At 47.3% G+C, this 24,991-nt stretch overlaps 2 protein-coding genes across 7 annotated transcripts in view; one reads left to right on the top strand and one right to left on the bottom strand.

Moving 5' to 3' along the window:
* The window catches only part of slc22a18 (solute carrier family 22 member 18), a 52,668-nt gene extending 47,025 nt beyond the window's left edge, over positions 1 to 5,643 (top strand). For 3 of the 6 annotated variants that reach the window (XM_061664069.1, XM_061664104.1, XM_061664096.1), the window contains one exon: positions 1,828 to 5,643. In XM_061664069.1, the coding sequence (XP_061520053.1) occupies positions 3,459 to 4,691 (1,233 nt within the window). In that variant the 5' untranslated portion in view covers positions 1,828 to 3,458 and the 3' untranslated portion in view covers positions 4,692 to 5,643. The remainder of the gene's footprint in view (positions 1 to 1,827) is intronic. The other 3 variants (XM_061664078.1, XM_061664087.1, XR_009767227.1) reach the window with 3 other exon arrangements.
* Positions 1 to 15,045, bottom strand: part of ndufs3 (NADH:ubiquinone oxidoreductase core subunit S3) — a 30,175-nt gene extending 15,130 nt beyond the window's left edge. The window contains exons 1-3 of the mRNA XM_061664117.1: positions 14,947 to 15,045; positions 10,516 to 10,581; positions 2,290 to 2,387 (exon numbers count right to left, since the gene is read on the bottom strand). Of these exons, the coding sequence (XP_061520101.1) occupies positions 2,290 to 2,387; positions 10,516 to 10,581; positions 14,947 to 15,001 (219 nt within the window). The 5' untranslated portion in view covers positions 15,002 to 15,045. The remainder of the gene's footprint in view (positions 1 to 2,289; positions 2,388 to 10,515; positions 10,582 to 14,946) is intronic.
* Positions 15,046 to 24,991: the final 9,946 nt, after the last annotated feature.

Here is a 24,991-nt window from a genome sequence, read left to right on the forward strand (position 1 = left end):
TGGGGGTTGTGGGGACACCCGGTGAGGACATGCAATAACTAACCAAGAGAACCAGATAAAAGGGGACAGAAAAGGGTAGGACAGGATGTGGGATAGTTGAATATTTTGTTTTTTACAGGCTTCTGATTTCAAAACTAGTTATCTATTTATTTGTTGTGTATATGTAATAAGGTGATCATACATTTATATGGGCTTACAGTCATAGTAGCCCACGGGGATCAAACTGGTGGCCCGGGGGCCAGATCCGGGCCACCACATAATTTTATGTGGCCCGCGAAAGCAAATCAAAATTGCTCATTGTGTTCTGGTGTAATACCATTGAGATATTTGACCTTCCCAACATGGCAGCTACGGATGGATTTGGGTGCTTCCTAGTACCAAATCCATTGCCAAAGGCGGACGGCTTGACAAAAAACTGTTACTGTACCAATAATAGCATGTTCCAGACTCCAGAGACTTGTGTTTGAATTCCTCAGTTAACACTGCCGCCATATGGCCCTCTCTCTTTGCTCTGCGAGTCTCTGTACAATAGACAATAGATACATCCATCATGACATGGCCACCACGTCAATGCCCCACATTCAACATGGCCCGCCACGTCTTTTGAAATTGATCTATTTTTTTGTATACCTGTGATTTGGGAATACATCAGTCCCATTCTCTGCCTGGATGTTTTGGGGATGTGGGAGGAAACCGGAGTACCCGGAGAAAACCCACGCAAGCATGGGGATAACATGCAAACTCCAAACAGCCGAGGCCGGATTTGAACCTAGGTCATCAGAACCGTGAGACAGAACTGTCAGGGCAATTTTGGAACTAGCATACTTTGTCAACTACACTCTAAGTGACAAATAGAAACTATTTTTGGACACATTGTTCAGTCCCAACTGTCCGTTTTGTCCAATATAGGGCTCAGTTTTATTGAGGTTTCACTGGATATGAAACTAGGCTTCAAAATCATGAACTATAAGGCCCACCTCTCAAGTCTCAAACGCTGCAGGCGTGTCGCTGAGAGCTCTGAAAATCCTGCCTCTCCTCTCACTCAAATACACTACCTTTCTTCTCTCACGGCTCCTTTCCAGCAATGGAGATAGCACACTTTCACGGGCTGCAGAGAAGCTGCCTCTGACACGATCTAGTAACCATAAACCGCGCTGGCAGGACAATTTTCCCCTCCTTTGAATCTCAGCGGACAACGTGCTTCTGTGGCCGCCAAATGGCGCTCCATAAGTGGCCAAAGCCACGTCACGCTCACTGGTCCCCCGGATGGATTTGTTGGCGAGGAGAAGGGAAGGAGGCTGTCAGACTAACACTGGACCAACAGATTCTCTAACCGCTGGCGGCGGATCTTGTTCATTTCACCGCTGCCTTGCAACACACAAGGTGCGGGGGAGCCAGACAGCAAGACACAAATAACAACACACTTTACACTTCAGGGAAAATTTATTTTTTTGAGTTGTGGGCATAATTTAATGGCCAACTGTATGCTATACTGCTAGAACTAGGTTCAGTTATTTATGAACAAGAAAGTGGTCAATTCCGCCAAATGGCCACTGCGTGGAATAAGGGTGCTCGGAGTTTATATAGTGGGGTACACGCCGCAGCCCAGTGACATCACAGGCCTAGTTTTTAGCCCCACCCACAAAATCAGGAACATTTTGGTGAAAGAGTTTTAAGCCATAATCAACAATTTAATACTAGTGTTCTCAGTCTTTGCACATTCATTCAGTACTTCAAACAGATTTTTTAAACTAAAGAGAGTTTTTGGTCGCACTGTGTTTTGATGCCATGTTGAAGAATTAATAAAATTTTCTAATTCCATTCCAGGGTGAGTTGGAGCCTATTCTACCTAGCATTGGGCAAGAGGTACACCATGGACCCTGGACTGGTCACTTGACAATTGCAGGAACCATTTTGACAAATCCCATGGACGCCCATGGACATTTAACAGTCTTCAATTAACTTAACATACATGTTTTTGGGAATGTGGGTGTGTGTGTGGAGTACCCTAAGAAAACCCATGCAGCACTGGCAGAACATACAAACGCCACACAGGAAGACCAGAGGGAAGATTCAAACCCCAAATCTCAAAACTGTGAGGCAGACATGCCAACAACTACGCCAAAGGATTCAGTAGAGCGCCCACGTGGAGGCTGCATGCATAAAGAAGTAAGACTTCAGGGATGTCTCAATAAAGTTGTTCTTATGGTGTCCCAATAATATCATCCCACATAACCATTCACATTTTCATTTGGATCAGGGTGCACTTAATTCTGCACTGAAACATACCTGAACCTGCTGGATGTATTTGGGCATCAGCTCAGCCACATACTCCCCAAATTCTGTCAGTTGGTTGTGGGCGACTGCATCCTTGGGCCGCATGGTGGCTGTGGAGAAGGCGTGAAGAGGTAAAAAGATGTTCATAAGACTAAGTAAACCACTGACCTCTAACTTCACAGGCAGATCTTTTAAATAAACCTGCAATTGTTACTGTGAATCAATACTTTGGAGTTCCATTTAAAAATACCTATTTTCTAAGAATATTTAGATTGATTGTTGGAATAATTGCATGTACCCAAACAACAGCCTGTTTCATGATTTGAGGTTATGGGTGTCCTGTTTAGGAGTTCCGATCCTACTGAAACGACAAAAAGAAATTTGTCCAAATGTGCCATAGTCCATCATTAACCTAAGTTAATGTCATGGTTGTTTCCTGCAGTTCCATCTGCTCAAATCCCTGCTTCCTGCTCGCTCCTTGTCCCAACGGTCCACCCTCTCGCCTTGGATATCCTTACCCTGAGCCAACCTTCAATAAACTATTCTAAATCTACTCCCGCCGCTTCAGTCTGCTTTTGGGTCCAGTCAAAGCTGGTACGAATTAGAATCGTGACAGAATACTCTGCCCATCATGGACCCAGCAACACCAAAAGCGTACAGGGAAGCGCTCACCCATCAGGGCACGCAAATAGGCAGACAGGACAAAGCCCTCCGCGAGATCATGGAATCTTTGAATACCCTCACACAACAAGTATCCCTTCTGTCCTCCGAGAGCCACTTCAGCAATCCTTCCGTGAGTATTCCTCCCAAGCCCACAGCCCCAGCCCCCCTCCTGTACAAAGAGCCACACGTTTCTCCTCCGACTGTACTCTGGGGACCTAGGTTCATGTAGCCAATTTTTATTAAACTCCTCATTAGTCTTTGACCTTCAACCATTTAGTTACCCCACGGACAAATGCTGCCTCTTGTCCATCACTGTTTGGAGTCCATTCTGTCACTCCAATTGTCTTCTCTTGGCCGTTCCTCCCTCCCTCCAGTAAAACGGAGGTTTACTGGAGGGAGGAGGTTTACCTCCGTCACCTGCCACACCTGTCGATCTCTCCCGGGCTCCGGAGAAATACCACAACCTTTCGCCAGTGTTCAGTAAAGATCTTGCCATTTCACTCCCCTCCACCGCCCCTATGACTGCCCCATTGACCTCCAGCCCTGTGCCCCTCTCCCTTCCAGCCACCCGTTTAACCTGTCCCATCCAGAAAAGGAAGCTCTGGAGGAGTATATCAGCGACTCCCTTGCCTCAGGACTCATCTGGCCCGCCTCTTCTCCACTGGGGGGCGGATTCATTTTTGTCGACAAGAAAGATACCACTCTCCGCCTTTGTATTGACTTCCGTGGTCTCAATGACAGTGAAAAATAAAGCCCCCCTGCCACTCATTGACCCATCCTTCGAACCCCTCTGCAACGTTCAAATATTCACTAAGTTGGATCTACGCAACGCGTATCATCTCATCCCCATTCGAGAGGGGGACAAATGGAAGACTGCCTTCAACACTCCCCTCAGACACAGAGCACCTGGTCATGGCTTTTGGATTAACCAACGCCCCCGCAGTTTTCAAACCATCAACGACATCCTCTGTGACATGCTCAACCGGTTCGTCTTTGTATATCTTGACGACATCGTCATCTTCTCTCGCTCCCCTGACGTACATCACCAGCATGTCTGCCAAGTCCTTCAGCGCCTACTCGAAAACCGCCTTTTTGTTAAACCAGAGAAGTGTGAATTCCATCTCTCCTCCATTCACTTCTTAGGATACATCATTGCAAAGGGTCAGTTACAACCTGAGATCCAAGCCGTTGTCGACTGGCCCATTCCCTCCACCCGCAAGGAGCTGCAACGATTCCTCGGCTTCGCCAATTTCTACCGTCGGTTCATCTTTGACAACAGCAAGGTTGCTATCCCCCTCACCAGTCTCACCTCAACCAGTTCCCCTGCCGCATCGCAAGCATTCGAACGCCTTAAGGAACTATTCACCAGTGCCCCCATCTTGAGACACTCCGACCCTTCCCTGCAGTTCATCGTGGAAGTTGACGCCTCTGACATGGGAGCTGGAGCAGTCCTCTCCCAGCGAGACCCTGTGTCCCAAAAATTACATCCCTGTCCTCTGAAGGTTAGTCCTCCACATATTCAGACTTCATGGCATTCCAATAGACATCGTCTCAGACAGAGGTCCTCAGTTCTCCTCCCATGTCTGGAAGACGTTCTGCAAGGCGGTGGGCGCAGCAGCCAGTCCGTCTTCCGGCTACCACCCCCAATCCAACGGCCAGACAGAGCGGGCGAACCAGAGCCTGGAATCTGCTCTTCACTGTGCTGCCGCTCACAATCCTGCCTCCTGGAGCACCTTCCTTCCGTGGGTTAAATATGCCCATAACTCCCTCGCCAGCTCCGTCACAGGTATGCCTCCATTTATGGCTTGTTACAGTTTCCAACCTCTGTTATTTAAGGAACAGAAGCATATGGTGGCGGTTTCCGCGGTGAGGGAGCACCTACTATGGGTCCAATCCGTATGGGCTGCTCTGAGTCGTTCTGCTGAGAGTAACAAGCGGCTGGCCGATCTCCATCGCTCTCCCATGGCAGAAGACAAGGCTGGTTAGATGGTTTGGATCTCCTCCCGTGACCTCCCTCTCCAGACTTAATCCTGAAAGCTCATTCCAAGTTTCATTGGTCAACTTCCCTATCATCAAAATCATCAACACCACCTCTGTACAGTTAAAACTTCCCCTATCTCCTAAGATCCACCCAACATTTCCCTCGTTTCCCTGCTCAAGCCAGTCTCCACCAGTGCCCTTAGCCCTGCGGCCGTAACCCCCCCACCTGTCTCCCGCCCCAGCAAATCAGCACCACCTTGGCCGCGCACCACATCAGGACTCATCACTCCCATTGTGGTACACGGGAAGACCCTCAATCTCTTGTAAGCAAGTCACTTGCTTTCCCAAAATCATACTTACCTCGTGTTCTCCTTCGTCTCCAGTGCCCCCCCCAGCCACGCCGCCAAGCTACCCCACCTGCTCACGTCCCCGCTTCCTGCTCACGCATTGTCCCGACAGGCCACCATCTCACCTTGGATATCCTTACCCTGAGCCAACCATCAATAAACCATTCTAAATCCACTCCCTCTGCTTCAGTCTGCTTTTGGGTCCAGTCAAAGCTGATTTAGTACGAATTAGTATTCTAGAATAGTATTCTATTCTAGACCGCAAATACAAAACAATCACATGGAAATACAATAAGTATGACGGTCATTACCTCAAAATGTCATGTGTTGGGACTGTCATGAACTGACGCATTACAAAGCATAACCCAATATAGCTTTAACGGTCAGATGACAAATGTTATGCGGTCAGTTAAAATTCATATTTGCATTGTTTATGTTATGTAATACATGTACGTAACTTCCAGAAAGTTTTAAACGATAGTTTAGCTAAAACAAAAAAATTTATTACGCATATTGAGCCCTCCCCGAACATACCCGAAGCTCAAGACACCGGGGTGCGGGTACTCTACCCACCGAAAGGGCTACCGGAAGTGACATTGCAATTGTCAAACACAGCGCGCTACACTCTATACGGAGGAAGATTTCAACGTACAGGAGCACCCAACTGAACTTGGCAACGTCAAACCGTATGTTTGAGCCAATCAGGAGGTCAGAACCTGACGGTGATGACGACGAGCAGCCAAGTCGCAGCAGTACAACAGAAAAAGAGAGTGGCCACTGGGTCCACGTGACGGTATGCCAAAAGCACGTATTTTTATACAGTCATGGCATGAAATAACCACACCGCAGGGATGCCAATATTTTTTAGCACAACTATATGCATTATATATTCATACATTTCAGTCACACGACACAAGCGTTTACATAATATTCAGTATACCTATATATTGTGTGCCCCTCGCTGGAGTAGCGTTATAACACACCGCACAGAAAGTCTTTGCCATGTCTGTTGGCTTGTCAAATAAGCAAAAGTACAGACGACAGTACTGAAAAGTACTGCGTGGGTCTTTTTTTTCCTACTGCCCTGTGGATAGTAACCATAATAGGCGTAGGTATATACAAGGAAATCCACACCGCTTCGTTGCGGCACCGTGGCAGCTGCAAGATTTAGTTCTGTTGCTGGCGGTTGAGGTCCCGATGGCCTTAGGAAAAGCTGGTTTCAGCCTCGACCTCCGTATCCAATATTTTCTGCCAAGTCTTTCTCAAAACACACCGGTTCTAAGTGATCAGCACAGAGTTTGGAATGCTTTCTAGGTACCCATAGCTGATCATGTTTCTTCCCCTGTCGATTTGACTTTCCCTATCCACTGGTCACTTATTCGTTTTTCACTTGGAAAGCCCAAAAAAATAAAACTTTTGCCACTCGTTGCTGCTCCTTGCCACCAACGGCATGGAACAATAGCACACAACGCCGAATGAACAGGCTGTTTGGCTCGTGTGAGGTCACAGTGCCGGATAGAGCCGAAGACCGGAAGGCGCTAGATGCAAAAAGCAGAAGGCGCATTCTGCATCATATTTATCGATTTAACTGCTGTATATTTGCTATATAATAACTTCGAAATGGCAGATGTGATTTTTAAAGGGGTTCTCGAATTATCAAGAACATTTTTAACATCTTTGTCCTCTGACCTTTAAGGAAGCCAAACTTAATTTGACCCAAGAAACTAAACTACAATTGTATTAAAGAAATGGTGACATTGCTCGTTGTGATTCAACCTAAGACTATGGTAAGAGAAAGTCCATCCATCCATCTTCTACCGCCTATCGGAGGTCGGGTCGCGGGGGCAGCAGCTCCAGGAGGGACGCCCAGACTTCCCTTTCCCCAGCCACTTCATCCATCTCTTCCGGGGGGATCCCGAGGCGTGCCCAGGCCAGCCGAAGGATGGAGTTTCTCCAGCGTGTCCTGGGTCGTCCCCGGGGTCTCCTCCCGGTGGGACGTGCCCGGAACACCTCACCAGGGAGGCGCCTGGGAGGCATCCGAATCAGATGCCCCAGCCATCTCATCTGGCTCCTCTCGATGTGAAGGAGCAACGGCTCCACTCTGAGATCCTCCCGGATGACCGAGCTTCTCACCCTATCTGTAAGGGAGAGCCCGGACACTCTGCTGAGAAAACTCATTTTGGCCGCTTGTATCCGGGATCTCGTTCTTTCGGTCACGAACCACAGCTCGTGACCATAGGTGAGGGTAGGAACGTACATCGACCGGTAAATCGAGAGCTTTGCCTTTCGGCTTAGCTCCTTCTTTACCACAACGGATCAATACAAAGTCCGCATCACTGCAGACGCTGCACCGATCAGCCTGTCAATCTCCCGTTCGATTCTTCCCTCACTCGTGAACAAGACCCCAAGATACTTGAACTCCTCCACTTGGGGCAGGATCTCATCCCCGACCCGGAGAGGGCACGCCACCCTTTTCCGACTGAGGACCATGGTGTCAGATTTGGAGGTGCTGATTCTCATCCCAGCCGCTTCACACTCGACTGCGAACTGCTCCAATGAGAGTTGGAGGTCACGGCTTGATGAAGCCAACAGAACCACATCATCTGCAAAAAGCAGAGATGCAATACTGAGGCCACCAAACCGGGCCCCCTGTACGCCTCGGCTGCGCCTAGAAATTCTGTCCATAAAAGTTATTAACAGAATCGGAGACAAAGGGCAGCCTTGGCAGAGTCCAACCCTCACCAGAAACGAGTCCGACTTACTGCCGGATATGCGGACCAAACTCTGACACCGGTCGTACAGGAACCGAACAGCCCGTATCAGGGGTTCGGTACCCCATACTCCCGAAGCACCCCCCACAGGACCACCCAAGGGACACGGTCGAACGCCTTCTCCAAGTCCACAAAATACAGGTAGACTGGTTGGGCGAACTCCCATGCACCTTCGAGGACCCTGCCAGGGGTGTAGAGCTGGTCCACTGTTCCACGGCTAGGATGAAAACCACACTGCTCCCCCTGAATCTGGGATTCAACTTCTCCAGCACCCCTTAATAGACCTTACCAGGGAGGCTGAGGAGTGTGATCCCCCTGTAGTTGGAACACACCCTCCGGTCCCCCTTCTTAAAAAGGGGGACCACCACCCCAGTCTGCCAATCCAGAGGCACTGTCCCCGATGTCCACGCGATGTTGCAAAGGTGTGTCAACCAGGACAGCCCTACAACATCCAGAGCCTTGAGGAACTCCGGGCGAATCTCATCCACCCCTGGGGCCTTGCCACCGAGGAGCTTTTCAACCACCTGGTGACCTCAACCCCAGAGATAGGAGCGCCCGCCTCAGAGAACCCAGACTCTGCTCCCTCATGGGAAGGCGTGTCGGTGGAATTGAGGTCTTCGAAGTATTCTCCCCACCGCCTCACAACGTCCCGAGTAGAGGTCAGCGGCGCCCCATCCCCACGATACACAGTGTTGATGGTGCACTGCTTTCCCCTCCTGAGACATCGGATGGTGGACCAGAATTTCCTCGAAGCCGTCCGGAAGTCTCTCTCCATGGCCTCACCGAACTCCTCCCATACCCAAGTTTTTGCTTCAGCGACCATCAAAGCTGCATTCTGCTTGGCCTGCCGGTACCCATCAGCTGCCTCAGGAGTCCCACAGGCCAAAAAGGCCCGATAGGACTCCTTCTTGAGCTTGACAGCATCCCTCACCACTGGTGTCCACCAACGGGTTCGGGGATTGCCGCCACGACAGGCACCGACCACCTTACGGCCACAGCTCCGGTCGGCCACCTCAGCACTGGAGGCGCGGAACATGGTCCACTTGGACTCGATGTCCCCCACCTCCCCCGGAACATGATCAAAGTGCTGTCGGAGGTGGGAGTTGAAACTCCTCCTGACAGGGGATTCCGCCAGACGTTCCCAGCAGACTCTCACAATACGTTTGGGCCTGCCACGTCGGACCGGCATCTTCCCCCATCATCGCAGCCAACTCACCACCAGGTGGTGATCAGTTGACAGCTCCACCCCTCTCTTTAACAGAGTGTCCAAGACATGCGGCCGCAAGTCCGATGACACGACCACAAATTCAATCATCGAACTGCGACCTAGGGTGTCCTGGTGCCAAGTGCACGTGTGGACACCCTTATGCTTGAACATGGTGTTCGTTATGGACAATCTGTGACGAGCACAGAAGTCCAATAACAGAACACCGCTTGGGTTCTGATCGGAAGGGCCGTTCTTCTCAATCACGCCCCTCCAGGTCTCACTGTCATTGCCCATGTGAGCATTGAAGGCCCCCAGCAGAACGATGGAGTCCCCAGCAGGAGCACTCTCCAGCACCCCCTCCAAAGCCTCCAAAAAGGATGGGTACTCTGAACTGCTGTTTGGTGCATAGGCACAAACAACAGTCAAGACCCGTCCCCCCCACCCGAAGGCGGCGGGAGGCTACCCTCTCGTCCACCGGGGTGAACCCCAACGTACAGGCGCCAAGCCGGGGAGCAATAAGTATACCCACACCTGCTCGGCGCCTCTTACCGTGGGCAACTCCAGAGTGGAAGAGAGTCCAACCCCTCTCGAGAGGACTGGTACCAGAGCCCAAGCTGTGCGTAGAGGCGAGTCCGACTATATATAGTGGAACATTCTCGACCTGACACACCAGCTAGGGGTTCTTCCCTGCCAGAGAGGTGACATTCCACGTCCCTAGAGCCAGCTTCTGTAGCCGGGGATCGGATCGCCAAGGTCCCCGCCTTCGGCCACCGCCCAGCTCGCACTGCACCCGACCCCTATGGCCCCTCCCACAGGTGGTGAGCCCATGGGAAGGGGGACCCAAGTTACCCTTTCAGGCTGTGCCCCGCTGGGCCCCATGGGTGCAGGCCCGGCCACCAGGCGCTCTCCTTCGAGCCCCAACTCCAGGCCTGGCTCCAGAGGGGGGCCCCGGTGACCCGCGTCCGGGCAAGGGAAACCTGAGTCCATAATTTGTCTTCTTCATAAGGGGTATTTGAGCCGTGCTTTGTCTGGTCCCTTACCTAGGACCTGTTTGCCATGGGTGACCCTGCCAGGAGCATAAAGCCCCAGACAACTTAGCTCCTCGGATCATTGGGACACACAAACCCCTCCACCACGATAAGGTGACGGCTCAAAGAGGGGGGTAAGATAAAGTGAGAAAGACAAAAGATTGATAGTGTGTAACATTTTAGCTGTAAATATCCACTGTTTATAATATGTTGTTAAACAATGTGTTTTAAGTAGTACTTACGTTTTGTCTCAGTGGTGAAACTCTGCAATCTGGTCTGCTGCTGCAGGAGGCATGAAGTCCTTGCAACTAGACATTAGAAGCCAAAGTGAAAACTTGTACATCCATTTGGCGCATTCTTGAGATTTACTTTTTATAATTAATCGCCAGCTATATGGACCCTGATAGAGGAAACGTGATTAAAAATAGGCAGACTCAAATCAGCAAGATAGTTTACGTGATACATAACCATGCTACTGTTTCATACATAACATAGGTCAAAATTAGTCTGTGACATGGTCAAAGATTGACATCTATGCGGTTTGTCGTTACAACGCCAAAGCCTGTAACCAGTACCAATAGCAAAAGGAATGAAATAAAAGGCAATGTGTGTGGACCTCACCCAATTGACTAAATATTCATTAATTAATGTTAATTAACTTCTGTGCTCACCATGGATTGCCCATAACGAACACCATGTTCAAGCATGATTAGGCACAAGGTGGGTAGGCACAAGGTGGGTAGCTAGGTGTTTGTGATACTGTGAGACATTTGTGTGAATTTTGAAATTTGCCAAGCCGAGCAATGCTCCGCAAAACACATTTACTCAATGTCGCTGTCGTGTACAGTATATTTTAATCCAAAAGCTAGTTTATTTTTAGCCTTGTCGCATGTATTTTGACCTAGTTCTGTAACTATCTGACCACCAATAAAGTAATTAAAGAAAAAAAAAACCTTCGACAGTATGGGACAGACAACACGGAATGCAACAAGACAACAAGACAATTCAATGTCAGACTACTGCAATAAAATGTTGTATTCCGATACCAACGCATGCCATCTATTACGATCACTGGGCTTTATCTTGTCAACTCAAACGTAACCGGATACACTCGTTACCATGGCGACGACAACAATAATGGATCGCGCTGTGTTTTTGTAAGAACAAAATGGGGGAAAACGTGTGTAGGTGGTCACCGGTGCTCGGGAGAGGACTTTCATTCAAGGATTGCTTGAGGTATGCTCACGTACTTTTAATACGATACGGCTTGCAAGCAGGTAACAAAACATTATTTTATTATTGTTATTATTTCTGTCATGTTGTAATTTTGGTTTGACCTGTCTGATTAGAATACATGATATGACTAGGGCAGTGACTTCCAACCTTTATGGAGCCAAGGCACATATTTTACAATTTAAAAATATCACGGTACACCAACAAACAAAAATGTCACAAAAAGTGGATACATTAATTACTGTATGTACTTCCTGCCAACTGATAGAAGACCATTCATTTTTTCTGTCTGTCACTGTACCTCACTGGCATAAAAAGATGAACAAAGATACTTTATTTATTGTAAATATAATTTCTTAGCAATTAAGTACAGAACTATATACAGTAAATCAAAATCATCTTTATTTGCTAAGTATGTCCAAAAAACACAAGGAATTTGTCTCCGGTAATTGGAGCCGCTCTAGTACGACAACAGAGTCAACTGACAGAGAACACTTGAGACGCAATTGAGGGAGAACCGGAATGTTACTCGCAATTCCAATGGGTTCTCGATTCTCGATGCCCAACCCCAGGCGCTACTAAACCATTTAAAAAAAAAAAACTGTACCAAAAAAACAAAAGGATCAAAATGTTTGCATGCTTAATGTGTCTACAAAGTTTCATGAGTTTTCTTGCATGTTTAGACCCTCTAAACAGCGTTGGTTTCTTTCAGCGTTACATGGAATGAAAAGCTTTTAAAAACTTTCCATCTTAAATACCTTTAGATGAGATACCCAAAGTTTGAAGTCAAATGGATAAAATCTGTAGGAGGAATTCGTAAAAGTATAACTGCTTTTAAAGTGGAAAGGCCAGAATTTGAAGGTAAATTGGGTTTATGATATGTCTCCTAAATGAACAAGTCATTTAAATAGACAGATTGCTCCATCTTGTGATCGGTTATTTAAACTCGCTGATCAGTCCCAAAAATCGTTTACCTTGTTAGCTGCCTCAATGTTGGCATTTTTTCACGATGACATTTTCAAAATGCGTATGCCTCATCTGCCGGTCTGCCATTGCATTACCATAGAAGGGAAATGTGGAGCGGCATTTTAGGACTGTGCTTGGAAAATACAACACTGACTACGCATCCCTGGCTGATTTACTTCAGTGCAAGTCATTGGAGTAAACTCAGGTAATGACAAAAAGTTTACATTGTTAATTATGTTGTGTTGTGCAAGATTGGCTCATGCAGTGATGCAAGGTACATCAACATACATTGGTGCTGAGCTGTGTCGGCAGCCCAGAAATTTAGCTCACTGGTAGTGGTGTGCACTCTCAAACTGGAGACATGGTCGCTGCCCCCACCCCTCCTAAAAAAAGGTAGATCGCGGGAGGTTGGATGCTTGAAATGTAGATCTTGTGGCACCCCTGCTTTACACGATCAGGATTTTTGTGGTCGATCACTGATCACCAATTTTAAAAAAACGATAACCGATCACAAGATGGAGCAATGTGTCTATTTAAATTACCTGTTCATTTACTGTATATACTTGTGTACTTAATTGCTCAAAATTTGTTATTTACAATAAATGTGTCTTTGTTCATCTATTTATGCCAGTGAGGCATAGCGACAGAACAAATGAATGGTGGTCTAAAAAGGTTGGAAATCACTGCTCTTGTCAGATCATGTATTCTAATCAGTCAAACCAACATTACAACATGACAGAAATAATGGGTGCTAACTTACTGTAATTAAATTACTTTATTGTAATTAAATTACTTCACTCACACAGAAACTTTAGAGCACGATTCGACAGAACGGCGGCATGTTTACGTACAACAGTTAGTGCTAGCAGTAGCTTGCTGGTCTGCATAACGTTTTGTTGCCTGCTTGCGAGCCGTATCGTATTAAAAGTATGGGAACATACCTAAAGCAAGCCTTAAACGAACGTCTTCTCCTCTCCTGAGCAGCGGTGACCACCAGCACACATTTTTCCCCAGTTTGTACTTATAATACAGTTGGCACGATCCACTCTTGTTGTCGTTGCCACGGTAACTAGTGTATCCGGTCGCAATTGACAAGATAAAGCCCAATGATTGTACTGTAATTAAATATTGAATACAATATTTTATTGCCATAGTCTGACAATGCAATCGTGAAAGACCAAATTTGTCTTGTAGTGTGATCCACACATTACATGTCTGTCCCACAGCGCCAACATGTTACTTTTTTTATAATAGATTTATTGGCCGTCAGATATTTACAGTACTATGTCAAAAGACACGCGACATGGGTAAAAATAAACTAGCTTTTAGATTAAAATATACTGTGGACGATGGCGACGCGGAGTAAATGTCTTTTGCGGAGCGAATCGGCAAATTATGACATTAAAGCCGATCAGCATAAAACGCTAATTATCGGATGATACCGATCAGGCCGATAACATCTGTGTAAAGTCTACTTCACACCTACACCACAAGTTCAACCTGCTTTACAATGGCTACATGTGCCTTGTTTTCCTTTTCTTTGCATTGTTTCCCTGTCGTTAGAGCCCTGCTAAATTTCATTAAATTTTATATAAAACCCACTATCTGTATCGTTTATCTGTTTGGCTATGACAAGAGACCTCTGGGATCTTGAACTCTTATTTAATTCCTGTAGCAACCTTCAGATTATGAGACAGTTTTTCCATCAATTTTTCCTAAAGTTTTACAGGCATTCACCTCCGACGAATTTATTGCTTAAATAAATTGCGCTTTATCCCAAATGCATATACGCGTCAAACCAAGTTTTAAGTCAATCGGATGAAAGTTGGAGGACAATTTTGCCATGGTATGACCCCTGTGAATGTGGAAAAAAATAGTCAAAAAAGGGAAAATTGTTTTTTTCAACAACAACAACAAAAAATCTAGCTCACTTCCTGTGCATTTTAGGATATGTCTTCTGCTGACTTTATTGTACGTCTCGGGATGCTACATGTGCCTCCCAATTTTATAGCCATAGGTGACACGTAGAGCAGTGTTTAGGCACTACACAGCCATTAATAAGTAATCACATAAAACAACTTTAAAATATTTTTTTCGCCAGCCCCAATGTGCATGCAAATTCGTCAGGTTACACGGAACACGACGGGACAAAAGAGCCAAGTAGTCGCTCCAGCTATCTCAGTGCATATAAAACCAGTCAACGGCACAAAATCTATTGTTTGATTAAAAAGCATACCCTCAGACGTAGCGACCGTGGCGCACGGCACCAAATGACGTCCAACGTAAGTCATAAACAGCCCGCATAAGCTAAATTCTATTAAGGTGAGTTGCTAGCATTCGTTAGCTCGAAGGTCAAACCTCTTGACATGTAGCCGTGATAATTGACCGTATCGTTTCCAAATGGCCCACAAACACCGAATGCATTTAATGCCGTTTTGGCTTGAAGACTCCATGATTATTTACGGTTAACTTACTGTTGTAACTCCGTCCGAGACCTCCGCGGATATAGCGCACAAAGGACGCAGCCATGTTGACTACAATAGTATTATTATTTTTCCTGCTGATTCTTCTTCTTCGTCTGTTGTTTTATGGAGGTTGGCAACAAAAGCTAAGGTGCATTACCGCCACCTACCGTACTCTACTCTTCTCTACTCCCCTGTTCATTCGTGTTGCAATTTTCACCGAGTTATTCCACATTTTTATGTTATCTATCAGTTGTTGCATAGTCATCCTTGAAGGTACTCCATAAATCACTCCTTTACAGCCACTCGACCAAACTGTCTGCTACAGTAGATTCATTTTATCTTGTTTCCAGTATTAACATTGACATTGGACTCAACCACTGCTTCCCATGTATGCATTATGCTGGCGTGTTAATTAAATTACTGAATAAAAAAGGTGAGGCAAAACCAATCATTTATTTAAGATAGTCTGATCTTGGCGACACGGTGGATGACTGGTTAGCACATCTGCCTTACAGTTCTGAGGACCCGGGGTTCAAATCCCAGCCCCGCCTGTGTGGAGTTCGCATGTTCTCCCCGTGCCTGCGTGGGTTTTCTCTGGGTACTCCGGTTTCCTCACACAACCCAAAAACATGCTTGGTAGCTTGATTGAATACTCTAAATTGCCCGTAGGTATGAATGTGAGTGTGAATGGTTGTTTGTTTATATGTGCCCTGCGATTGGCTGGCAACCAGTTCAGGGTGTACCCCGCCTCCTGCCCACAGTTAATTGGGTTAGGCTCCAGCATAACCGTGACCCCAGCGAGGATAAGTGGTGTGGATAATGGATGGATGGATGGATGGATAGTCTGATCTTGTTTGTGGTACTTCACCTTGTTGGTCCATCTTCATTCCCTATGGTTAATTGTTACAAAAACTGTATTCTGTTTTTTTTTTTTTTAACTCAACTCTGTGTAGTATAGACAATTCCAAAAGACACATTGAAAAGGTTGAATGCATGCTATGATTTTTTTCTAATCAATTTTACATTCTGACTACACGATGTAGTACCTCCCAATACCTCTCCTCATAGAATGAAAGTGTTCAGTCAAAGAGAAAATGAACCTTATTGGTGCCAAAATCAGCTCTTTTTCCTCTTCATCTAACTCCACCTCTATAAGCTCAGAGAACTTGGAGAGCTGCTCCACGGTCTCTGTCAGTTTCCCTTCCCCCATGCTGACAACAGGAAGGCCCGAAAAAGATGAGGGTTTCTTTGGACCCATGCAGCTGTTTGTTGTTGTTGTTGTTTTTTTTTTTGATTATTGTTTTTTTTTTTTTTTGCAGTCATTAACTCCTTTGTACTTCAGTACTTTCTATGGGGGAAAAAAAAGGAAAAATGTTTAGAACATCAAAATGACAAAGCTTTCCCCATGAGTATCCGATAGAAATGTCACCCATTTCCATCTGTTCGAAAATGCTGTTGTTGTTGCTCCTCTTCCTTCAATACAAAAAAAAATAAAATTCTAAGTCAAGAGCAAAAACCTTTCAAAGAACTTGTTCTCCTAAAACCGCCATGGTAAAGACATTTTCCACCACTGGGTGGAACTTGTCAGTGACAAGAAACATTGGTATAAGAGTGGTCTGTCCAGTTGGTGCCTGAAGACTGCAGGTACCTCACCTCGCAGAAGTGCACTTGAAGCCTCTGTCCAGTGGGCGAGTAATATCCTGTAGCTCAAATAGGAGCTAAAATAAAGACAAATAAATACTGTATACAACTTGGTACAACAAAGATTATGTATCAACATTCTTGAGTCAAACAAATTATACAGTTGTACAGTGCCAACGTCGAAATTTTCCAAAAGTAGTATACACCACCAGTTGCTAAATGATGGCACATCAGTCTTAAGAAAAAAAAAAAAAAAAAAAAAAAAAAAAAAAAAGAAAATATCAGCATTTACAACTACATTCATTGTCAGCTTCAGCTTAAACTAGGAGGTTAACTAACAATGGTCCAGTCATAGGGGGCCTGCAGGACTTGATAAAGGACATGCTAGTTATATATTGTTAAAATATATAAAGACTTATAATCTTACCTACCATCAGTATAAAGATGTCACAATCAACACCATACAGCTGTCCCGGAAAACCCTATCACATAAGACAGGAGTTAGAGGTTTAGGTCTAGTTACACACCATCATTAAACGTACATGTGTAGTAAGGTAATTACCTTTACCGGTATGTTCAAAACAGTGCTTTCTTTCCATTGTCCAGGATTAACCGTCTGGCAGAGGCTTCACAATTTTTAAAGAAACCAAAATTAAGATCTTCATAGGGGTGAATTGTAACAGCTGAAAATGTAGAGTTGAAAGACATTTTCAAAACAAGCGCTCTGCATTCCCCGAAAAATACCCAACCGGGGATGAGCGAAAGAGAGCAATTTCAGACCTGCTACGAAAAGCTGAAGAGAGCAACCTATCTTTCAAGAAGTGGATTACCTCTCTGGAGATCGTAAACAGGAGAAAAGCTGTTCACAGACGGAGAATATATAAAAGAATCGTTCATAAAAATGTCAGAGCATCTATTCTCCAACTTTAAAAACAAGCAGGAAATTGTTTGGAAAATTAGAGAAATGCCTCTCTTTGCAAAGACTGTCAGGGACAGGACCATTAAAATGGCAGAAAACATCACCAGTAAGCAAAGTGAGGACATCAATTTAGCTCAAGCATTTTCAATTGCCTGTGATGAGTCAAGTGACGTAAACGATGTTAAGCAGACAGCACTATTATGCAACTCTGATGGGCCGCAGGAAGATCTGATTTATGCCATACCGCTAAAGAGCCAAACACGGGGGCAGGACACTTGTGAACCTGTTGTGAGTTGTCTCGAAGCGAAAGGAATAAAGACCACTCACCTGGTGTCAGTGTCTACTGATGGGGCACCCAGAATGAGAGGAGCACCGAAGGGCTTTGTGAATTTATTTCAAAAGTCACTGGATCGGGAGCTGATGACGTTTCACTGCATCCTCCACCAAGACGCGCTGTGCGCACAAACATTCCGCCCTGAATGTGTGGAAGTTATGAACCTCGTTATCAAGATAGTGAACAAAATAATTGCGAACGGGTTTAGCCACCGTCACTTTTGTTCCTTGTTAGAAGAAGTCGACAACGCATATTCAGATCTCCTGCTGCACAACAGAGTTCGCTACCTGTCTGGAGCATGTGAAAACCTTCTTGGAAAGCAAAGGCCTCAGCTATCCTGAACTGGAAGACTTCGATTGGCTGGGAAAGTTTTACTTCATGGTAGATATGACAAGTCACTTGAACACGCTGAATAAAAATCTCCAAAGAAAGGGAAGCACGGCCCTTCAGATGCTGGAGGATATTTTGGCATTTGAGCGCAAGATGACAGTGTTTGCAAGAGATGCACAAAAAGGTATGCTCTTTCACTTCCCCTCCCGAGGAGAGTTCAAAGAACCGAATAAATTGTGATTATTTTTACCGTGCCATCAATGCAATGCAAGATGCATTTGGAGAAAGATTGAGTGATTTCAGAAAGGAGAAACCTACTCTTTCTTTCCCTGGACATCAACCCATCCCTTCTGAACACAGTTGCATTCACCCGAGGAAGTCAGCCTGATCTAGAAATTGAACTGGCTGACATAGCGGATAAAGATTTGTGTGTAAATAAGTTCAAATCACTGACAGCGGAACTTGAAGAAATCGCCCATCAGAAGGCTATTCTCGCTAAAGAGCACAATTTGAGTGATATGGAAAAACTCCCACACCCCGACAAACTTGTTTTTGAAACATGGAGTGCCATTTTTGACACGTATGTTACCATGAAAAAGTATGCATTTGAAGCACTGCCCATCTTTGGCTCAACGTACTTATGCGAGCAAGTTTTCTCAAGCATGAACTTCATAAAGTCCAAACACCACTCCCGCCTCACAGATGAGAGCCTACAGTCCTTTATAAAGAAACCCGAAGAGGAACGGAAAACACTGACATGGACTTGTCGAAGACGCTCCTAATTTTATATTTCTTTTTAAAGCTGCTAAGCCCCCTCCTTGACTAGATATAGTCGGACTCGCCTCCACATACAGCTTGGGCTCTGGTACCAGTCCTCTCGAGAGGGGTTGGACTCTCTTCCACTCTGGAGTTGCCCACGGTGAGAGGCGCCGAGCAGGTGTGGGTATACTTATTGCCCCCCGGCTCGGCGCCTGTACGTTGGGGTTCACCCCGGTGGACGAGAGGGTAGCCTCCCTCCGCCTTCGGGTGGGGGGACGGGTCCTGACTGTTGTTTGTGCCTATGCACCAAACAGCAGTTCAGAGTACCCACCCTTTTTGGAGTCCTTGGAGGGGGTGCTGGAGAGCGCTCCCGCTGGGGATTCCATTGTTCTGTTGGGGGACTTCAATGCTCACGTGGGCAATGACAGTGAGACCTGGAAGGGCGTGATTGGGAGGAACGGCCCCCCCGATCAGAACCCGAGCGGTGTTCTGTTATTGGACTTCTGTGCTCGTCATGGATTGTCCATAACGAACACCATGTTCAAGCATAAGGGTGTCCACACGTGCACTTGGCACCAGGACACCCTGGGTCGCAGTTCGATGATCGACTTTGTGGTCGTGTCACCGGACTTGCGGCCACATGTCTTGGACACTCGGGTGAAGAGAGGGGCGGAGCTGTCAACTGATCACCACCTGGTGGTGAGTTGGCTCCGATGGTGGGGGAAGATGCCGGTCCGACGTGGCAGGCCCAAACGTATTGTGAGGGTCTGCTGGGAACGTCTGGCAGAATCCCCTGTCAGAAGGAGTTTCAACTCCCACCTCCGACAGAACTTTGCTCATGTTCCGGGGGAGGCTGGGGACATCGATTCCGAGTGGACCATGTTCCACGCCTCCATTGCTGAGGCGGCCGACCGGAGCTGTGGCCGTAAGGTGGTCGGTGCCTGTCGTGGCGGCAATCCCCGAACCCGTTGGTGGACACCAACGGTGAGGGATGCCGTCAAGCTGAAGAAGGAGTCCTATTGGGCCTTTTTGGCCTGTGGGACTCCTGAGGCAGCTGATGGGTACCGGCTGGCCAAGCAGAATGCAGCTCTGGTGGTCGCTGAAGCAAAAACCCGGGTATGGGAGGAGTTCGGTGAGGCCATGGAGAAAGACTTCCGGACGGCTTCGAGGAAATTCTGGTCCACCATCCGACGTCTCAGGAGAGGAAAGCAGTGCACCACCAACACTGTGTATAGTGGGGATGGGGCGCTGCTGACCTCGACTCGGGACGTTGTGAGTCGGTGGGGAAAATACTTCGAAGACCTCCTCAATTCCACCGACACGCCTTCCCATGAGGAAGGGGTTCTCTGAGGCGGGCTCTCCTATCTCTGGGTTTGAGGTCACTGAGGTAGTTAAAAAGCTCCTCGGTGGCAGGGCCCCGGGGGTGGATGAGATTCGCCCGGAGTTCCTAAAGGCTCTGGATGTTGTGGGGCTGTCCTGGTTGACACGCCTCTGCAACATCGCATGGACATCGGGGACAGTGCCTCTGGATTGGCAGACTGGGGTGGTGGTCCCCCTTTTTAAGAAGGGGGACCGGAGGGTGTGTTCCAACTACAGGGGGATCACACTGCTCAGCCTCCCTGGTTAGGTCTATTCAGGGGTGCTGGAGAGGAGGGTCCGTCGGGAAGTCGAATCTCAGATTCAGGAGGAGCAGTGTGGTTTTCGTCCTGGCCGTGGAACAGTGGACCAGCTCTACACCCTCGGCAGGGTCCTCGAGGGTGCATGGGAGTTCGCCCAACCAGTCTACATGTGTTTTGTGGACTTGGAGAAGGCGTTCGACCATGTCCCTCGGGGAGTCCTGTGGAGGGTGCTTCAGGAGTATGGGGTACCGAACCCCCTGATACGGGCTGTTCGGTCCCTGTACGACCAGAGTCAGAGTTTGGTCCGCATATCCGGCAGTAAGTCGGACTCGTTCCTGGTGAGGGTTGGACTCCGCCAAGGCTGCCCTTTGTCGCCGATTCTGTTCATAACTTTTATGGACAGAATTTCTAGGCGCAGCCAAGGCGTAGAGGGGGTCCGGTTTGGTGGCCTCAGTATTGCATCTCTGCTTTTTGCTGATGATGTGGTCCTGTTGGCTTCATCAAACCGTGAGCTCCAACTCTCACTGGAGCAGTTCGCAGCCGAGTGTGAAGCGGCTGGGATGAGAATCAGCACCTCCAAATCTGAGACCATGGTCCTCAGTCGGAAAAGGGTGGCATGCCCTCTCCAGGTCGGGGATGAGATCCTGTCCCAAGTGGAGGAGTTCAAGTATCTTGGGGTCTTGTTCACGAGTGAGGGAAGAATGGAACGGGAGATCGACAGGCAGATCGGTGCAGCGTCTGCAGTGATGCGGACTTTGTATCGGTCCGTTGTGGTAAAGAAGGAGCTAAGCCGAAAGGCGAAGCTCTCAATTTACCGGTCGATCTTCGTTCCTACCCTCACCTATGGTCATGAGCTGTGGGTCGTGACCGAAAGAACGAGATCCCGGATACAAGCGGCCGAAATTAGTTTCCTCCGCAGAGTGTCCGGGCTCTCCCTTAGAGATAGCGTGAGAAGCTCGGTCATCCGGGAGGATCTCAGAGTAGAGCTGCTGCTCCTCCGCATTGAGAGGAGCCAGATGAGGTGGCTGGGGCATTTGATTCGGATGCCTCCCGGACGCCTCCCTGGTGAAGTGTTCCGGGCACGTCCCACCGGGAGGAGACCCCGGGGACGACCCAGGACACGCTGGAGAGACTACGTCCTTCGGCTGGCCTGGGAACGCCTCGGGATCCCTCCGGAAGAGCTGGATGAAGTGGCTGGGGAGAGGGAAGTCTGGGCGTCCCTGCTAAAGCTACTGCCCCCCCGACCCGACCCGGATAAGCGGTAGAAAATGGATGGATGGATGGGTGTGTGGCTTTCCTAATCAAGTCCAATCAGTATAATCAAACACAGCTGGACTCCAATGAAGGTGTAGAACCATCTCAAGGATGTTCAGAAGAAATGGACAGCACCCGAGTTAAATATATGAGTGTCACAGCAAAGGGTCTGAATACTTGGCGGTGTGATATTTCAGTTTTGCTTTTTTAATAAATATGCAAAAATTTTAACAATTCCGTTTTTTCTGTCAATATGGGGTGCATTAATGAGGAAAAAAAGAAAGAAAGGATTTTAGCAAATGGCTGCAAAACAACAAAGAGTAAAACATTTAAGGGGGTCTGAATACTTTCCGTACCCATTGTATATGCCTCTTCTTCACCCAATCATACACATGGACACACTATTAGAATGGGGAAACAGAAAGGCATGCACCAAAACAAAGTACATAACTTTTAATATGATGATTATAAAAACTTGAGCTTTATATGCACCGTATAAGCCTTCACACATTATTTTTCAAAACCAAAATTCTTCCATCCATCCATTTTCTTCCGCTTATCCGAGGTTGGGTCGTGGGGCCAGTAGCTTTACCAGGGATGCCCAGCCTTCCCTCTCCCCAGCCACTTCATCCAGCTCTTTCCAGAGGGATCCCGAGGTGTTCCTAGGCCAGCCGGGAGACACAGTCTCTCCAGCGTGTCCTGGGTAGTCCCCAGAGTCTCCTCCCGGTGGTACTTGCCCGGAACACCTCACCAGCGAGGCGTCCAGGAGGCATCCTAGTCAGATGCCCCAGCCACCTCATCCGGCTCCTTTCAATGTGGAGGAGCAGCGGCTCTACTCTGAGCCCCTCCCGGATGACCGCCCTCACCCTTTATCTAAGGGAGATAACCCTGCGGAGGAAACACATTTTGGACGCTTGTATCCGGGATCTTGTTCTGACCCACAGCTCGTGACCATATGTGAGGGTAGGAACGTACATCAACCGATAAATTGAGAGCTTTGCCTTTCGGCTTAGCTCTTTCTTCACCACAACGGACCGATATAAAGTCTGCATCACTGCAGACAATGCACCGATCCGCCTGTTGATCTCCCATTCCATTCTTCTCTCACTTGTGAACAAGACCCAGAGATAGTTGAACTCCTCCACTTGGGGCAGGTTCTCATCCCCGACCTGGAGAGGGCACGCCACCCTTTTTTCGACTGAGGACAATGGTCTCAGATTTGGAGGTGCTGATTCTCATCCCAGCCGCTTCTCAATCGGCTCCGAACCGCTCCAGTGAGAGTTGGAGATCAGCCAAAGAAGTCAACAGAACCAAATCATCTGCAAAAAGCAGAGATGCAATACTGAGGCCACCAAACCGAACCCCCTCTATGCCTCGGCTGTGTCTAGAAATTCTGTTCATAAAAGGAATGAACAGAATCGATGACAAAGGGCAGCCTTGGCAACCCTCACCGGAAACGAGTCAGACTTACTGTCAGCAATGCGAACCAAACTCTGACACTGGTCGTACAGGGATAGAACAGCCCATATCAGGGGGTTTGGTGCCCCATGCTCCTGAAGCACCTCCCACAGGACTTCCTGAGGGACACGGTCAACGTCCACAAAATACATGTAGACTGGTTGGGCAAACTCACATGCACCCTCGAGGACCCTGCCGAGCGAGTAGGTTCCACTGTTCCACGGCCAGGACGAAAACCACACTGTTCCTCTTGAATCTGAGATTTGACTTCCCGACGGACCCTTGTCTACAGCACCCCTGAAAAGACCTTAAAAGGGAGGTTGATGAGTGTGATCTCCCGATAGTTGGAACACACCCTCCGGTCCCACTTCTTAAACTCCTCCTACAGCTTTCATCTGATTAACTTCAAACTTGGTGTGTATCATTTCAAGACATGGGACATTAAATGTTACCAAAAGCTTTTTAATCCGACGAAGTATATGACGGGGACGGGCCTTCAAACCTTCCATTCCACATTTTGCGACAAAACCAAAAATGCCAAAATTTCATCAATCCATCCATCCATTTTCTGAGCCACTTCTCCTCACTAGGGTCACGGGCGCGCTGGAGCCTATCCTAGCTATCATTGGGCAGGAGGCGGGGTACACCCTGAACTGGTTGCCAACCAATCGCAGGGCGCACACAAACAAAGAACCATTCGCACTCACATTCACACCTACGGGCAATTTAGAGTTGTCAATTAAACTAACATGCATGTTTTTGGGATGTGGGAGGAAACCAGAGTGCCTGGAGAAAACCCATGCAGGCACGGGGAGAACATGCAAACTCCACACAAGCGGGACCGGGAATTGAACCCCGGTCCTCAGAACTGTGAGGCCGACGCTCTAACCAGTCGTCCACCGTGCAGCCCTGACAATAAATATTCGAGTAAAAGTTAAAAAAGTATGCTTTATTAAAAGTATTTTGACAAGTAAAATTTTTCCAAAATGTCATAGGTAAATGTAGCACGTTCCTACCCACCTCTGCGAACAAATGCTAAAATATAAGTAAAGACTTTGTTTTTTTTCTTTTAAACTAATTGACTTGTTTTGTTTGCCACCGTTTGTTGCAGACAAATGTCTTGTTCACAGTAAAATATTTTGCAAATATCATACCTCTAGTCACTGTCAATGTTTTACTTCAAACGAAACTTGGGTATGCCATGGTCATGCTGTAGCTTCTCAAAAAAGCGCACGACCAAATCATGTGCTGGTACGACCAACTGAAAAAGTTGGTCGCACCAGTGCTTCTCGTGCAAAAGTTAGTGTAGAGCCCTGAGAAGATTTGTCTCCCACTTCCAACACTGGAATGCAACCCGATCCCAAAATAACCGTACTGAAAGCTACACTTCGAATGCCACTCTTCATCATAGCCACCTGAAATGCATCGCCGGAGCGATTCCTTGCTTTGAGGCCAACATCCTTCTACTACTGTAAAGAGATACAGTACATGGAGAGAGAGAGAGAGAGAGAGAGAAATAGAGAGAGAGAGAGAGAGAAATAGAGGGAGTGAGAGAGAGCGAGAGCGTGCATAAAGTGCGGTATCAGATTAATGGTCCCCATGACGCACACTTTCCTCAAAAGGTTGATTTAGGATTGGTCATTGTGGGTGGGGTGTGTCTTGGGGGAACACACAGGCCATTGCAAGTGAATGCCTTCAGGACGTCTATCTTGGAAAACGGTCGTACTACTTACTTGGAGC

The sequence above is a fragment of the Phycodurus eques genome, chromosome 2 (genome assembly GCF_024500275.1).
Source record: "Phycodurus eques isolate BA_2022a chromosome 2, UOR_Pequ_1.1, whole genome shotgun sequence".
Classification (NCBI taxonomy): Eukaryota; Metazoa; Chordata; class Actinopteri; order Syngnathiformes; family Syngnathidae; genus Phycodurus; species Phycodurus eques.